Raw genomic sequence first — 18,327 nt, 5'->3', positions numbered from 1 at the left:
GCCGAACTATATTTGCAAGAATAATGCAATCATCAAAGTTCTTTGATGCGTATTTTCGAACTACCTCAACAACTTCTAAGCCATAATCTTCTTTATTGAGATTTTCAAAAAGTCTCTTTAATACTCCTTGAACACATGGCTCTTTAAATTAAAAGATTTGTTCATTTATGATATCATTAGATAAGCTTGCATACATCTTGCTAAAGAATATTTGCAGTTTAGAATGCGTGGCTTTACCTTTAGTTTTACAGAAAAATGGTGAAATACCTTGCATTCCAAAAGCTGCTACCACGACTAAAGTAACTATAATGTAATCAAAATTCATAGAACCTCGGACTAAACAAGCAAGTTTATTTGTGAAATATTCATGTTGGTCTAAAAACTCCTTAAAGTCATCCCAGTGAAAGCAAACTATAGAAGAACATTTCGAAAGACATTCAAATCGAACATCTTTAAATTCAAGAAGAAAAATATCTTTGTTTTTACGCTGCATAAAAGTTTTAAATTCTTTATGATAACTCCATGGTTTTTGAATAAAACTCGGACCAAACAAGTTTAGTACCCATGATAGAAAGGTTAAGGATAACGTTTCCGTACTTTTGTTAATAGATATATCTAACAGAAAGCCTTTGAAAAAGTTATCCATATTCATTTCATATTCAATTTTGTTTAGAACTTTTTCAATAGCTCTGTCAAAACAAAAAGCTGTATGTGAAGTGCAAAACAGTTGACCAGCAGAAATTTCTCTATCGAGTATATCAGCTTTGATTTTAGATATTCCTATATTATTAACAATACTGTCAGTCATATGAACATCTACCTTCTGGTATAGTTTTTCTGAGGTGTATTTTGAGGCTTCCTGCAACATTTTGAATGTTGTTTTTATTCCATCTGCAATATTTGCTGTAGTTTCTGAAGCAATTGCTAATGTAGGCAAAGAAAAAATAATATTTCGGTTAATATGTAAACCAGAAGGTGCAAAGGTTCCAACATGGTTTCGAGTGGTAGAGTCAGTTGCGTGAGTTATTGTATCGCCACTATTTTTAGCTTGAACAACTCTGTCTGCAATCAAGCCAAGAGAATACGCGTGCATCTGTTTTAGTTTTTTAGGTATGGCACTTCGTGTTGGGATTGTGTAAGAATCAATAAATGTGTTCTCAATAGCTTCACAATCACTTTTATCGTACTTAGATATACGGTCAGTTTCATCTGGAATTTTCTTTTTTTTTTTTAAATTTGATTGCCGATTACTTTCAGTGCAATTTGTATTTCCCTCATCGAGAATCCTTTCCATCTAACTCTGCACATGCATGGTAGATATCACTTAAGACTAAGTTTTTTGATTGTCGCACATTAGGTGGATCATAAGTATTGTGAAAACTATTTTCAAATATTAATTTTGATCTCGTCATGTATGGCTGTTTTAGTTACATCAACAAACATAACTCTCTTTTTTTAAATTGGTTCAGTGTCTTTTTCAAAGAACTGATATTCATTTTTTGTTAATTCTCTTTCAAGAAATTCTTCAAATTCACTTAACTCGCTATCATCATTATCAACGTACATTGTCTGATAAACTGCTGTTTCCTTTCTTATCTTTTTCTCCATTTTTCTATTGTCATTAATAACTTTTTGATGGAAAGTTTTATCAACATTTTGAAATGTAAAGTTGCTGTTACCGCGCATGTTTTCTTAATACGAGTAGTCTTCAGCATTCATTGAAATACCAAAAAACTTCTCTAGCTTCTCACGACGTTGTGGATTGAAGCAGAAAATGTCAAAAAGTTTTTTAAGGGATTCGTTCATAGAAATACATCTACTTAAAAATCTTGCTTGTTTTTGTCAACACCTTTTAAGTAGCGATATTCATTGATTTCACTTTGCAGACGTTTTAAAATGGCCTGATATGAGATTGTGTAGATATTACGTTCTGTCCAATGAATTTCTACTAACTTTGCAACTCTTCGACAAGCACTTTCAAAAGATAATTTATTGTTGAATTCGATAAAGACAAGTGAAAGAACATCTCTGAGTAAAGGCAACTTTGTATAATAAAATTTATCAACTACAGGGAGAACTACAAAAAAATAGAAAAAACTGAATTGTTTTTCAAACTTTTCTAAAAAAATTAATAAAGAATAACTGATTAAACAAAAAATATAGAATTTTGGACCCCCTCCTAATAGAAGGAGAAGAAGACATAATAAGATATCTAAGGAAAAGAAGAGAAGCTTGAATAGCAGAAACTATTTTTTTTGTAAAAAAAATTTTACGAAAAAGATTGATTTTTTTAAATATTACCACAAAAATGGCTAAATTGAGAATTCTGAAACAATTATTTTTTAATGTTTTACATTAAAAAATAATTGTTTCAGAAGTAAAACTCATATTCCTCGATAAATTTTTCATAAGAATCAATAAAAAAATATTTTTTGAGAAAATGTCAAAAAAGAGATCTACCACCTGAAGCTATTCCTTTTTCCTCTCGAATCTTCTTCTTTACTAAACGCTTTGGTATTTTTGAAGCCAGACACAGTGTATTTTTATTCTTTTATTTTTAATCTTCTTTTATAACCTTTTCTGCAGCATTTTTTTATCTTGAGACCTTGAATCATGTTTTCAAAAACTGGAAATGGCGTTTTAACTTTAAGATGTATAAGTAATAAACAACTGGGAAAGTGGTTGAATTACAACTGGAAAAAAGAAATTAAGTGCAAATCTAACTTTTTACTAATTACTATTTTGCTAACACTTTCCACCGGGATGGACACTTACTCCACCGTTTCACGGCTTTTAACCAAAAAAACTAGATTACTTTAAGTTGGTAGATCGAATAGTTAAATGATGATTAGTAAATTTCTTTGCTACATTTATTTTATCTGAATTCAGAATTACTCAACACATGGTATGATGTTATTCGGGCTAAAATGGTAAAAAAAAAAAAGGCACCCGGAACTGGTATACAAACCGACAAAAACAAAAAGCCACTCTGCTACCTAATAATTAAAAGTAATACTGGACTGATTGACACCCTTACAGGCAACAATATTTAAAACGATTCAGCTTGAAAGCCATTATCCGATTCAAAAAAATGAATTCAGTTGCCTTTTAGTTACAATAAAAGTTTGGTGACAAAAAAAAAAAAAAAATTATTGAAAGTTTTGTGCTCTCCGTGCCTAGGTAAAATGTTCCCAGTGGTCGCTCCCTATGGGTGACCCGGCTGGCAGTCCAAATAGAATTTTATTGCAATAATATAATCATTTTGTGGCGTGGTTTTGCAAACGGTGTTCATTGAGCCTGAAAAACGTTTTTATTTAAACACTTAATCTAAATCTGGACAATCGTGATTTTTAAGAAATTAAAAAAGAAAATTAATGCTTGGTCTTGGTTCCTTTTAGGCTTAGAAATATTTAATATCATATTACGTCGAATATGTGCAAGTATGAAATTTGTCGATAATTATTTTATATCAAAATAAAATCTGAAAAACATTTATTTTTCATTCAGAAAAAACTCCATCAAAAACTTATAAATTCTGTAATAATTTAGAGATTAGATCGTTTGATGGATTTATGTTTTAGTCAGCAAAGTATATATCTTATAGCCGCAAAAATATTTATAACTACCTTCACAACACAGAATTGCTGTAAATCCTATATTTTAAATCCCACCAAAAAAGAACATGTTTCTGGCTTCCATCAGTTGCGGGCTAGCAATATCTCTAAAAAAAATTCGATTTTTAACAAAATCTTTAGTATTGATTTTAGTTATTGCTATTCAAATTTGCCAAAAGTTAAAAATATAAATTAGTTTATTTCAAAACTATTTTTAAATTGTCTAATTTCGATACTGAGGGCAAATTTATATAGCTTAACTTTTTTTACTAGAGAAAAATAAGATTTAAATCGTGGAAATCTTGGAAACTGTCGCAACAAGATTGAGTTAAAAATTTGAGTTTGGGAGTGATCTCAATTTATTACTTATTCTAATAGAAGCCAATAAATTAAATAATTATTAGATCTAGTTGGTTACGATATTTTAAAAATAAAATTAGTTGTCCGTATTTAATAAAAATGTTTGACTAAAAGAAATATGTTATTGAAACTATTTTTATTTATATTTTGAAATACTAAAAAAGACTTTTTAAAGTTAAAAAACTACTAGAAACAAATATGCCATTTCCGGGATAAGGTTCGTGATAAAAAATCCCAACTAACCATGTTTTTAATGGATGTTGATTTCAAATCATCTGGGATTTGAAATCCATCTTAGTTTATCCTCCATCAATCTGAAGGTTTAGCACTGAAAACATATCACTCAATATATATAATGTAGCTTCTTCGTCTTCTTCACTTTCATCTACGGAAGTCACGTCAGTTTCGTTCAAAGCCAGCTGCAATGCTTGCACTTTAGAAACTAAGCTATTACCTTTAAAAAATAAAAGATAAAACTTATAATCCTAAAAAACTTGGTCTGCTGATACCCCCTAAATGTGTTTTGTATAATAAAATAATACAGGATTTAAAAGTATTTGAATAAAATATTTTGGGGTTGCCACAAGACCCTTAAACATCAAACAGGTCCTTATATTATCAAAAAAAAGTGTCATGTAGGAAGCATAACTATATATAAAATTTCAAAAATTCTAATTAAAAAAATCTTGTTGAATACCCCTTTTTTGTTATAGGTTAAAAAATGTCATTTTCTATTTAAAAATTTCTAAAATAATAATTTATTTATAAAATGATTCATATTTTTAAAATTTTTATATAACTGCTTCATTTGAGACCCAACATAACCTACTTTTGTAATGCTTTTTTTTTTGTGTGTTTGATGTTTAAGAGTTTTAAGGGACCCCTAAAAATATTTTTATTCAAAAATTTTATAAACCCATTATTATTTTATTATATGGAACACATTTAAGGGGAGTCAACAGACATGTAAAATTTACATTAAGTATACTATTGTTTTTATATTTTTCCTTTCTTATATATACTAATAAAATTTAAGCTCTTTTGAGCCAACATAAAATTTGGTTATATGAAACCTGTTAGACTTAACATAGATCTTAACTCACCAGATGCAGCAAGAACATATAACCATTGGTTTAAAACATTTTACAACTTTATAATTACAAGTATAATTACTGATAACAAAATGAAGCTACTAATTAATCATATTGAACCTAATGTGTATGAATATAGTTCAAAGTGCGATAAGTTTGAGTTTATATAAAACCAAAGAAATGTTTTATTTACATGTAAGCAGAAAACTGGTGAATCAATAGACCATATCTTAAATGAGCTAAAAAACTTATTGTTATGTTTCAACAACTCTTCAAAACAAAATCTATAATTAAAAGTCTAACTGCATTAGCTAGATAACTTAGGTATAGATATCATTCTTGGAACAGATTTTCAAGAGTTGCATAAAAGTATTACCATTAAATATGGTGGAAATCGACCACCATGTTTAATAGCTCACATTTAACACCATCTTTGTAGCTTTTACAACAATGAAAACTGAGCCTCCAGGGTTGTTTACTTATCTAACAAAAGATTGTTGACTTATTGCCACTAGATCTCAACATTATTCACAAAGAGATAACAAATTTATTAAATCAAAAACCCATCCTTTGGTTGAAGCAGGAATAATAGAGTCAAGTAATTTACCTTGACATGCTTAAGTTTTATTAGTAAATGATAAGACGAAGCATCAGATGGTAGTCAATTTTCTAAAACTGTTAATATATATACCCAGATGATAGATTAGATACATATCCTTAACCTAATAATGAAGTGATTAGTAGACCTTTGTTCTGCTTGCTATTAAATGACTTCAAAAGCAATCAGCCATATCCTGCTTTCAAAGCTGACAATAAATTGTGAAAATACTCTAGAATGATTTTTGGAATGAACAATGGACAAGTTAAGACCTATGCTAAGTAACTGACTGCTTCACATTCATTGATAACATTACTGCATATGGTAATAACCAAAAAAAGCATGACAAAAACTTGCATATATTTATAATAGCTGCCAAAGATGCTGAAATACATTTAATGAGGAAAAATGTGTTTTTTTAACTGACACTGCTTTTTTTGGGTTACCCTACACCTGATAGGTCTAACTCTCTACAATGGAATATTGGAATGAACTCATACTGCACAAAATAGATTAGAATTTCTTTTGATAAAATTTGACCATGGAATTGTGTTACCCAAATTCCACTCAATCAACAACAAATATCAGCTTAAAACTAAAAAACTAGAAAACTTAAAAAATTGAGCTTGTTCAATCTTTGATGCAAACCATTAATGAGATTTATCATTTAAGAAAGTGAACTATTCATCAGTGGAAAAAGAAGCTCTAGCAATAGTTGAAACCATAACTCATTGGTGAAATCTTCTGGATTGACATTTTATTCTTATCACAGGGCAATGTTGTGCAATTTATGTATGATTATAAATTAAACAGTAAAACAAAGAATAATAAGATAGTACTTGTGCGGGCGACCATGAATTTTGCAGGTTTTTTTGATAAAAAAAGGAGATTATGATAGTAGATTATGCTTTAATTATACTTTAGTTAGTTACACTGTAATGTTTTGTATCATGTAATTTGAATCATAAACACATCAAAGAAACAATCATAAGCAGTGGTTGTTTTTTCGATATTCATTAAAGCAGCATAACATTCTATAAAAATTGTTAAAAAGAATGTTGTATTGACCAAATCTTTTTAACTCCTAAACTTTAAAATTTTTAGTATATATTAAGATCGCTTTTTTATTAAAACGATTAATTGTTTTAATAATTTGTGATGTATTAATAGATTGTGAAATAAATATTTATTTGTTTCACGACTCTCCTATTTTCACATATAATTTTTAATATATTAATAAATTGTGAAATAAATATTTTGTTTCACAAATTTTTTCTTCGTATTTTCATATATAATTTATAAAAAGTTTATTCATCATTCTTTTTTGTGAATTTTTTTTTTATTTGAAAAGGTTTTTGTAATTACAACTTGAATGAATCAGTTCAATACTTTTAAAATTGGTTTTGTGTTAAGTTATTCAAAATTAAACAAACAAATTTTTAAACTGTTTATGAAAAAGGATTTTAATTAAGTTAATAAGTGTGTATAAATATGTTATTTAAGATTTGAATAAGTCATATTTTACATAAAAATATGACTTATTCAAATCTTAAATAACATATATTAAATAATAAATTTTGAGCAGGTTAAATTTTATATTTTATTTTTAAAAAGTTTTTACAAAACTATTAAAGCTCCATAGTTATCATAGCTCCATTAGACCTTCACAAAAAAGTAATTAAGAATAAACATATTTTAGCTTCTTTTTTTTATCATTATTGCATAATTAAGACTTATTAAAGTCATATTTTAATGCTAGAACATTTAAAATAAAATTTAACATAAAATATCATTTTTAAATTAGGCGTATTTAAAATAAAATATCGCTTCAAGCTATCAACCTAAAAAACATTAATAAAACTAAAAAAACATTAATAAATTTTGCTGTTTAAAAAACTATTTTGCACAGACTATATTTCACTCTTGTAAACTGACTTACACAGGTGTGGAGACAGACGCAGATAACTGCCTGTCATTACTGCCTGCACTATTGTTATATATTATTTTTCCTTTACTTATATAGATCAACTCAATTATAGCTCTTTTGAGCCTACATAATATTTGGTTATTGATTGCGGGTACTTAATTTTATCATTAAATATTGCTTTTAAAATTTTGAAAATTTAACTATTTGAAAATTTAAAAAACTTATTTTATGACATAAAATATTTTTACTGTCTTCATGTTAGGAATCAAATGAGACAGAGAGGTGTTTTTCTTTCATTAATTGTAATAAGAATTTACTGAACTCCAAATTACATAAAAAATCTGCTAAATATAACACTTAAGAATCAGGAAATAAAATACCACAATGCCCTCTTTATGCTTTGAATAAACAAAACAATTATAAGCTGAAGACAAAAGATGATGGAAACAAGATTTACCATTGAATTCATTATATTTAAAACTTTTTCTTCTGAAATATGTGAAATACTTTGGTACATCTACATACCTAGTCCTGATGTTGAGGCTGATAACATGTCATACTTTATTACCATTTGAGCTTGGAAGCTTGGCAAAAATCTGATTTTAAAGATAAATTGAGAAGAATTATTTTTTTAAATAAATAATGATTTATACAGCTTAAAAAAAACCAACAAAAAACATTTTTTATTTTCGTTCACATTTATCAATATTTTTGACTCAATAACAAGAGAAATATTAAAATTACAAGAGAAAATGTGAACATATTAACTATATTAACTGAATTAATAACATTACTGTGATAAAGATCTTTTAGCCAATGACCGAGATGTAATTGATTGTACTAAACATAAAAAAAGTATAAAAAGTTAAAAAAAAAAACTTTTAATATTTTATAAAATTTTTATTAAAGTTATTTTAATATTATGCACCCATTCTGTGATATATTTAAACTCACTATTTCAATTTAATATCATGCGTAAAATGAATTTCATTTACACAAATACAATTTAATATCACACATAAACTGAACTCCATTCACACTATTAGAATTCAATAGAATATATTGCATACATAAAATAAATTGCATTTACACTCCTTTACTGTAGTTGCCTCTGAAGGAAGTTTGGGAAGATGAAATTATTTAAAAAGAAAAAAAAATGACATATCTTAATTATTTTAAAATATTTGTATATATCTATTTATCTATACACTTGTTAGCAGACATAGGAGTGTCTGTCCCTTAATATATTTAAATAAGCTTAATAATTGTATACACACTTAGGTGTGGTTATATAGGGTCAGGGGCATTCTAGACCCTTTCACCACAGCATTGAACGTATTTTGTGGACATTTGGGAAAATTCAGAAATTTAGGACCTTTTTATTTTAAATTTCTACAGCAAATATTGTTTTTTCGCAAAAAAAAAAAGCTAATATAAGGCAATGTTTCTCTTAAATTTTTTTATGGCATGGCGCGGGTATGGGAAGTACCACCGCCAAAATTATTTTCCCAGAACAACCGCTGATGCTTTAAATTTAAAATATCAATGTAAATTCTGACTGTTTTCCAAACAAAAATTAAATGAAAAAAAAAATTATAACAAATATCCTTCTAACTAAGATTGTTCAAAAAATTAGTTCACATAAAAAAGCACTTACAAGAAACAGTTGATTTAAATGAATTTTGCTTCTAAAATAAAGAAAAATATAATGTTGAATATTATGTATATTTTCAGAATAAAATTAAACTTTTCTAAACATTTCTGCCAAAAAAAATGCAACAAAATTTGGCAGATGACTAGAAAATAATTATAAAACAAAAAAAGATAGGTTTACAGCAGAGGATCCTGGATATTTTGGTATTTGAGTTATGTAACTTCAAGATGTTTAGTAAACTTTTAGATGTTCAAATTTACTACATCATTATCTATCCCATGTAGATGATTTTTAAAAAACCTTTAGTAGCGCCATTAACAAAGGTAAGTCTAACAAATAATCTCTTATTCATTAGACTGATCTTTTCCATAGAAGAATTCATACCCTCAGCGTTATTTAGGAAATAGATCAGAGAATTTCTTTCTTAAAAAACTGACAAGGTGTCAGTTTATCAATAAGTAAAGAATTGAATTCTAATAGGTGCTAAGTCATCATATACCTGTTTTCCATTGGGTAACTTGATCCAGAATTGCTACTTTTCCAGAATACCCTTTAAATATTTGTTCTAATTAGGATTTTTTTACTGCTACTAAACAAAATGCCTTTATCTTGCTTTAAAGTAGATATAAGAGTAGTTGTATGCTTTTCTGCTCTGATTTAAGTATAAAGATAGTTAATAATATATATAATATATAATTATATATAATAGATAGCTAATAAAGTTGCTGCATTGCATTTATATACAACATTTAGAATTTGCAATACAGGTATGGAGTCCTTATTTTGAAAAAGATATAAATATGTTTAAAAATATTAAAAAACGAGTAACAAAATCTGTACCTAAGCTACGTCATCTGTCATACAAAGACTAGCAAAAATGAAATTGACATCATAGTGGGATTGAAAAGACTAAGTATCGGAGTTTAATAGTTTAATATATTTTAATATATCATGTTTAATAGTTTAATATATCGTCATATTTAACTTAAAGATCACAGAATTCAAAAATTAAATGAAAAAAATTGAAAAAGAAATCATGATGAATTTAAATTCATTCAAATTCAAATTCATGCAAGTAAAAGACTAGTAATAACTAATCAAAAAATTGATGATGATCCGCATAGTCCATCACAGATTGCATCAAAGTTCACAGATCACAGATTGCATCAAAGTTCGTCACAAATGACATGAACTGCTAATCCATCACAAATGACATCAATGATTTATTTCCTCTGTCTAATTTTTTATCATTAAAAAAAAAAAAAATCAGTATCAATAACAGATTAAATTCTTATCAAAAGTTTCTATTTTTGAAACCAGGCACAAATTCAAAACTCTTTGGTATTTGAGTTCAGCAATTTCCAGAAAAATTCTTAAGTTTTAACTTAATAACTAACTAACTTCTAATTTTTAACAAACCATTCCACGCAGCTAGGCTGCATATAATAATTTAATTAATGCAATCAACACATTAATCAAAGGACAAGAAACGGATTTAGCCAAACTGACATTAAACTTTTCTACCATAATATTTATTAGTCTAAACATAACTGACTTGCTAAAGACAGACTAAGGTAATAAACCTTTTACAACTAAATTAATGTTATTTTTTAACAGTTCTGGTGTCAAAGATGTGAAGTATAAAGTTTTAAAGATGTGAAGCATTTAGTAAGATTATGTTGACTAGCTTCACTTACATTGCTTTTTAATGTAAAATGTTTAAAAAGGCTGCTAGTTACCAGATACCACTTAGACATAAAATGGATGGAAGATTCCAGAAATCGACAATCGATAAATTACATTAAAAATTTAGACTGAAGAGAGCTGAAGAACTACTTTGTTTAAAAAATATAATTTTCATAAGCATAATCAAAATTAAAAAAAATAAACTTGAAATCTCACCACAATATTTTATAAGGTGTTTAAAAATTATACCCATATAAAACTTAGTATTCAAACCAAAAGGAGGTTTTAATCTTTATTCATATCAAGTCATGGGCTATTCTATGAAAATAATTTGGGCAGCAGTACCCCTCATGCCATGCCAATACCAAAATGTTTGTGCCTGGTTTAAAAAATATAAATTTTGATAAGAACTAAAATTGATAACTAATTTTTATTAACGAATAATAAGTATGAACAACAACAAAATATAAATGATCATACTTAGGTATATTGATAAAAATCTAAGTTTGTATTACCTTATTAAAAATAAGTCATCAAATTAATAAGTTAGTAACACACTTATGTATGGTAGTATCATTTATAAGCATTATAATCAGTCGTGGAGAGGAAAGGCGCGCAATCGCACTCCTGACCACGCATTTATTATTTTTTTACGACAACTTAACCATGGCTAAAATTTTGAAAACGTTTCAAAAATGTGCTAAATAAAGTATAAGGTAATAAAGCAAGAAATTGCTTTTAAAGATTGTTTACTATAAAAAACATTTATATAAATTATCGAAAGATATTGTTAAAAGATGTATTTTTTACGATGAATATAAATGTTTTTAAAAAACTGTATACAATTAATTTTATAAACAACAACCAAAACGATTTTTTTAATAAACTTTTTGATGAATCCATAAATTAAACAGTCAAAAACATAACAAAGTTTTTTTTTTTTGTTATGCTATGTAAACTTACTAATAAAATTTGTTTACACTAAGCTAAACGCTTTCAAATAATGTTTTAAAACGCCATTAAATAAATTATCATAGAATATTTAAAAAAATTTTAAAAATTTATTAAAAAAAATTTTAAAAGTATTTTTTTAATGATGAATGTAATATTTTGAAAACAATTTGTTTTCTTGATTTCATAAACAATGACAACAACAAATGTGTTTCATTAAACTTTTTTGATAAATACTTTTTGATAATTTAAATAAAGTTAGTTTTTTATTAAACGATAATTAGATTTTTTTTTATTTAAAAGTTCGCCTAATTATAAAAACATTAGAAAAGATCTAAGTTTTATAGTTCGTCGCTTTGGTTTATAAATGTTAATAACTGGATAAGGAGAATTTAAAAAAAAAAAAAAATTATTTTTTATGTTTAATTAAAATTAATTATATTATTATTATTTTTATTTGTTTATGCATTCTTTTTTTAATTGATATATAAAATATATAAATAAATAAAAAATAATCATATGATCATTTTTACTTAAACATTAAAAAAAAAAAGAAAAAAAATTTAATTGCTATTTTCTTAATATAAACAAAATTGGAAACTCGTTAAACCAACGACGAGATATTCAACTTTAACGTAATTGCAAAACATAAAAATAATTTTTTATTCGAGTTTTAGTTTTTCAAATTTATATTAATTGATTTTTTTTTAGAGCTATAGGTTTTAGTTTTTTTTGATTCTCTTTTGTTAAGATTTCTTTTTTTTTTATATAGTTTAGCCTGTTTAAGGTTTTTTTTCCTTTGTCGGTTTTTTTCAGTGCTTTTTAATTATCTAAAAAGCTGTGGTCAAGCTTTCAAAAAAAAAACAATTACATGCCTGATCAAGATTGGAGTGCGATTGCACCTGTTTCCTGTCCACGACTGACTATAATGCTATTTTTAGTACTAATTTCTGTACATAAATCGTTCCAGTGAATGAAACCATCTCAAATTTGATATTATATTAGAAAAATAACTTTCAAAACACCTAAACCAATTAATTCCACATTATCAAAAAAAATCTACAATATATTAATTGACCAAGTTGATTGACCAAGATTGATTGACCAAGTTATTGGGACTTTGATTCAATTATTACTCACAGCTTATTGGCATCACTTTTAATTCTGATTTAGAGAACCTAAACATAAAAAGATTGAGTTTGCTTTTGTGGTAGATTTATAATCTGTTGTTTCCACTTAAGATAGTTAGAAAATTTTACTCCCAAGTCTTTAAAATAGTTTTTCAAGTTCTCTCCCATCTATTTGATTCTCATTTTCCATAATGTTCCATAATCAGGGCTCAAAGGTGCTTTTAGGTTACATAATCAGGGCTCAAGGGTCATTACTTTTCTGAAATGTTTCATTATCAGGGCACAAAGGTATGAAAAGCATTCTTTTCACACTTTTGCGATTAGTTTTTTCTCAAAAAAAAAATTTTCACAATTTTTGTTTTTTCGTTTATTTTTTTCTTTTAAATATAGCGTTTTTTTTGGCCATTCTTAAAAATAATGTTTTTGTTCAAGTTTTTTATTAGGAATGATAAAGCACGTCTCGCTAAATTTATCTGTTGAATAATATGATCATTTGCTCTTTTGCAGAGAGATTTTTATTCAACAAGCGCTTTTAAACCTAAACTACTTTAAATCTCTGCATGGAAGCCAATAACATTTTCAAGTTATATATAGTTTGATTTACTGAACAGATAAAGTACATCGCAGTAAATTTACCTATAAACTAAATCAAAACAACCTGTTAATTTACTACAGTAACTTACAGTTACTCAACTGTTAAATTTACTTAATATGCTAAAAGACTTCCAAAAGTTAGCCATACAAATATTTCTATTTATATCTTGTATATTGTTAACACATAATATAAGCTTCTAACTAAAAATTATTTTAACAAGATATCTTGAATAGAATATGAAAAACGCGATACTATTTTTTATACATATATTTTTTTTTAAAGCGATATCAAGATTAAGTTGTTTTTAGGAGTTTTTTTTAAAAAGTAATCTATTTGAAAAAAAGAATTTTAGTCTTCTAAAACTCTCTTATTTAATTAACTTTTTGATTAAAATTTGAAATAAAAAAAAATTGGAAAAAATTAAAAGAATTTTAACGCTCAATAATTATAAACTTAATGGCAGCGGCATCTGTAATACCCAGTGGTGTAGCGAGGATCATTGTGCAAGTGAGGAAGAAGAAATTAATTATTAAGAAATAGTTAATTATTTCTTGTTTCTTGAAAATAGTTTTAAAAGTAGAAACATTTTACAGCAAATATGAAACCAGTGATTTTTGTAAACAAAAATTGAATTATAAAAAAATTTAAATTAAATAATATAAACTACTTTACTTCTATTTAAAAAAAATTTTTTCTAAAAAAATAATTTAAACTTATACTTCAGGAATTATAATTTGATTTATTAGAGATATTAGACCAATTTTTTTTCTTTCACTTTTTATTGCAAAACAATTTGAATGAAAAAATTGAATGAAAACATCCACTTGAATGAAAAAATCATACTTAAATTTTTTAATGCGCTAATATTTTTATATTTTTTAATATTTTTAGTACGCTAGATCAAGAAACAATAAATTATAAAAAACGTGGTATCTAATGTTTTTTTGCTTTGATCTTATTCGTTTGGTCTATAGATTATAGACTCCAATGGTCTATAGGCATGTGTTTGCACAAACATTTGAAGTTTAAAGTTTTACAACAATAATATTTTAATTTATTAATTAGAACAATTCTATTTATTTAATTTGGTTTTATTTTAAACATGTTTTAAGTTATTATTGTTATAAACTTTATGAAACAGCAATAAAACAGCACCATGTTTTACATTAACTCTTTATATTTTCTTGTTTATATTGTCAACTTGTTTGTATTGCTCTTTATATTGTCAAAAGAATTTTGCAGTTTGCTTTTTTGTTTTATAACTTTTTACAATAACAATTTAATTCTCTTTAAAAATAACACGTATTATCGTCAGCATGAAGGTATTAATTAGTTTTCTATAACTAATTAAAGCGGTTTCAATATTGTAATATTTGCATTTTTACTTTTAATTTTTTAAGTAACATATTAAGTAAAACAATTACTAAAAGTAAAATCATAATTAAATACGTTGCTTGCTCCTTACATTATAACTTGCTGATTAAACTGTAAATTATAACAGTAACTTTTAAAGTAAGTTTAAATTACGCCTGACGAGAAAACTATAAGATAATATTTAAATACAAGAGATATTATGTTAAAAAAAATAACAAATATGAATAATGTAAAAAAAATACTATTTTATTTATACTAACTCCATCCTCCTTATCGCATAGCTGCACCAAGGGTAGGGGGTAAACCTTTTTTTGTTTGCGATTAGGTTTTTTCGAGTTAATTTGACCCCTGATAATACATAATAAGTATAATTAGGCAACGATAATTGATAATTAGGATATGATAATTGGGCAATAGTCAATATTAAAAAGAAATTTATTGAACCCATTTATTGACCAAACAACAGTTTTAATCAAGTTAGCTTGAACCGTTTTTACTTTTTCTTTATTTTCAACTGTTGATAAAATCTTTGTATCATCAGCATAAAGTTTTGCTATTTCATGCTCAGATTTCTAGAAGTTTGTGTCTAGATATCTGTACGCCCAAGTTCTAGATAGAGATTCCATTTTTAAATAAGATGAAAACTTAATTAATTAATTTTTAAAATAATACATGAAACTTTTATCCTACTGTATTTAGGGTTGTGTGCACCAGATAACTATGTTTTTAAACTGCGCCCAGAATGTTGTATTATTATTATTTGCAGCTGCTTTGAGAGACATTGCAGATTTTTTAACTGATTAAGTAGCTCTGCACCTTTTGGCCATTTTTGATGCCTTTCCACCCCCCCCCCCTCCCATCACAACATCGTAACTCTTTCTGCCTGAGTCCTCACAAAACCCTCCCCCTCCCAAAACGTGACATAATTGATGGATGACCCCTAACTTATTATTATCATCACTGAATTTTGTTGAATTCTATTTTGTAGACTTTGAAATGCATTATTATCGACAAATCTTAGAGATAAATATAATCAATTTCTAAAAAAATAAAATTTTATTCAAAAATGGTCAATTTTAACAGAAAAAAGTTTTCAAAACTTCGAGAGTGCCTAAAATTGAAAATTTTTAAATTAATTTAAATCTTTTATTAAATCAAAAAAAGAAATTAAATGTTGGTATTATTAAAGTAATTCCTTTTTTTAACTCAATTAAAAAATTATGATAAATATTAAACAATGTTTTATTAATAATCAAAATAAAACTAATATTAAACCATCTGACAGTGAAAACATGTATATATTATATATTGTATATATTAAATATACATGTATATATTAAATGTTTAATTGAAAAAATCTCTTATATTTTAAATTACAAACACTTACTAAGTAAGATATAATTTGTTTAGAGAACTGACACGAGGTTTTCCCAAACGTTCTACCTGCCATCTTTATTCGTTTCCGTAAATTCGTTTTAAATTTTTCACGAGTTAGCTATTTTCTTAGATAGTTTTAATTAGCGAGTGTATTCACATATTCCCACCGAAAATAAAATTATACACATATTCACACCAAAAGTAAAATTAGTTTTAATATATAAATGCATATTTTAAACACGTTTATATTCTTTCATTCACATTAAATTGATAACTGGGTTTAATTCCGCAAACGCTATTTAAATAAAACAACCTCACGATGTTGTTTTAATAAGATACGATTAAGACGCAATTTATTTAAGTGTAGGTTTGGTGTGAATTACCTTATAGGGGTACGTTACCTTATTCAGAGGCTTAGACAGGATTTTTTTGTTTTTGAGGTAACTTCCAGACATAGAGCAAACTTAAAACATTTAAATGTTTATACTTACGTCAAATAAAGAATCCTTATTCCTCATCCAATATCCTTATCCAATACCCATTTCCTTATCCAATATCCTTCTCCAATATCCTTATCCAATATTCTTATCCAATATTCTTATCCAATATCAATATCCAATATTCCTAATCTAATCATCGTAATTTTTTGCAAAGCACCCGATGCTTTGCGAAAAATTGCGATGATTGGAGCCTGGGAACAAAATAGTTCCAAAATTTTCGCCCCCTCTGTCAAACTCGAGAGGAACAGTTTGATAAAGTATCTATTTTACCATTCTTAACTAGAATTATATTCATTGATAAATTTTAAGTTTAATAGTAAAATCTCTCAGCGTTTAATAATTATGACCTTACATTGTTTAAACCCCCTCAATTTGAGGGGGTTACAAATTTATATGATCATAACTATTAAACGTTTAATGATAATAGTGAATAATAATGAATATAAGTCCAAGTTGGAGAGATTTCACTGGCTGGTTTGTTTCCATGTTTATAAAAAAAATATCAAGTTTTTCAGCAATCATTTTCTTATCAAAAATCTCACAATTATCCTCAGTTTGTAGTCGTTTTGTGATGTTGATAAATTTAGTTTTTTTCCCCAGTTATTTCGTTTATTATAGCCCAAGTCTTTTTAGGATTTCCTATTGCTTTATACAGTAAAATCAAATAGAATTTTTTATTGCCTTTTTTTTTTTGAAATATTTCTTGTATATTTATATTTCGTTTCATTATTAAAGGTTTGTTTTTATATTTATTTTTCGTAGCGCTTATTTCAAAAAAAGATAACAAACTAATAAATAGAATTCATAAAAAAGCTCTAAGTATAGTCTATAAAAGCTTTGATTTGCCTCTGTTTGAATTGTGAAATTTTGATTACAGTCCAAGCATCCACTAATCCACTAAGAAATTTGAGATTTCTTATGATGAAACTTTTAAATCCATTGTCTAAATCCAGAATTTATAAAGAATCTTTTCACTATAATAAAACTTACATATAAACTTTGTTATTGCAAAAAACTGATTCTACCTCCAAAAGGCTACATATACATCCTGTACGTTATATAGAACCATCTCGCTCTGCAACACTCTAAATAACGAGACCATTTTCGCAAAAAGTCTTGAGGTGTTTAAAAAACATATTAAGAATTGCAGTTCTTGATATGTTTTTTAAACAAGTATTGCTAACGCAATTATTACCATACCAATTAAGTGGTATGGCAATAATTGCGTTTTTAAAATTTGTCGTTTTTAAAGTTTTGTTTTACTTTATACTGACTTATATCTTTAGCAAGGATTGTATTATTATTATTATTATTATTATTATTATTTTATTATTGTTATAAATACATTTCAGATAACAGACATACCGTAAAATCGCCTAAGTTCGGTCACCATGTAACTTCGGTCATTTAAGAAAAAATAAAAAAAAAGTGTGCAAAACTTAAATTTTACAATTTTTTTTTTTCTAATAA

General features: G+C 26.3%; 2 protein-coding genes across 2 annotated transcripts in view; both read right to left on the bottom strand.

Moving 5' to 3' along the window:
• The window catches only part of LOC124817940 (uncharacterized), a 38,718-nt gene extending 34,996 nt beyond the window's left edge, over positions 1-3,722 (bottom strand). Inside the window, exon 1 of the mRNA XM_065804218.1 lies at positions 3,627-3,722. The gene's annotated coding sequence lies outside the window, so the exon portion shown is untranslated. The remainder of the gene's footprint in view (positions 1-3,626) is intronic.
• A 373-nt stretch (positions 3,723-4,095) lies between these two features.
• On the bottom strand, positions 4,096-16,503 carry LOC105845754 (uncharacterized). Its single transcript, XM_065804220.1, has 5 exons — positions 16,368-16,503; positions 9,248-9,278; positions 8,385-8,430; positions 8,116-8,186; positions 4,096-4,428 (listed from the first exon to the last, which is right to left on the bottom strand). Exons 1-5 carry the CDS (start codon positions 16,428-16,430, stop codon positions 4,274-4,276), a joined length of 366 nt encoding a protein of 121 aa, XP_065660292.1. The 5' UTR covers positions 16,431-16,503; the 3' UTR covers positions 4,096-4,273.
• Between the last annotated feature and the right edge of the window lie 1,824 nt (positions 16,504-18,327).

This window comes from Hydra vulgaris, chromosome 08 (genome assembly GCF_038396675.1).
Source record: "Hydra vulgaris chromosome 08, alternate assembly HydraT2T_AEP".
Taxonomy (NCBI): domain Eukaryota; kingdom Metazoa; phylum Cnidaria; class Hydrozoa; order Anthoathecata; family Hydridae; genus Hydra; species Hydra vulgaris.
This window is presented reverse-complemented; position numbering and strand designations above follow the sequence as displayed.

Bases quoted from the DNA above. Each gene is read 5' to 3' on its own strand.
- LOC105845754 (XM_065804220.1), bottom strand. From the start codon at position 16,430: ATGGCAGGTAGAACGTTTGGGAAAACCTCGTGTCAGTTCTCTAAACAA. The intron at 9,279-16,367 runs GTAAGTGTTTGT...TCTTTATTTTAG, and splicing joins AACAAATTATATCTTACTTA to AAGCAAAATTCATTTAAATC. The intron at 4,429-8,115 runs GTATGTAGATGT...TATTTTTTAAAG, and splicing joins AGCCTCAACATCAGGACTAG to GTAATAGCTTAGTTTCTAAA.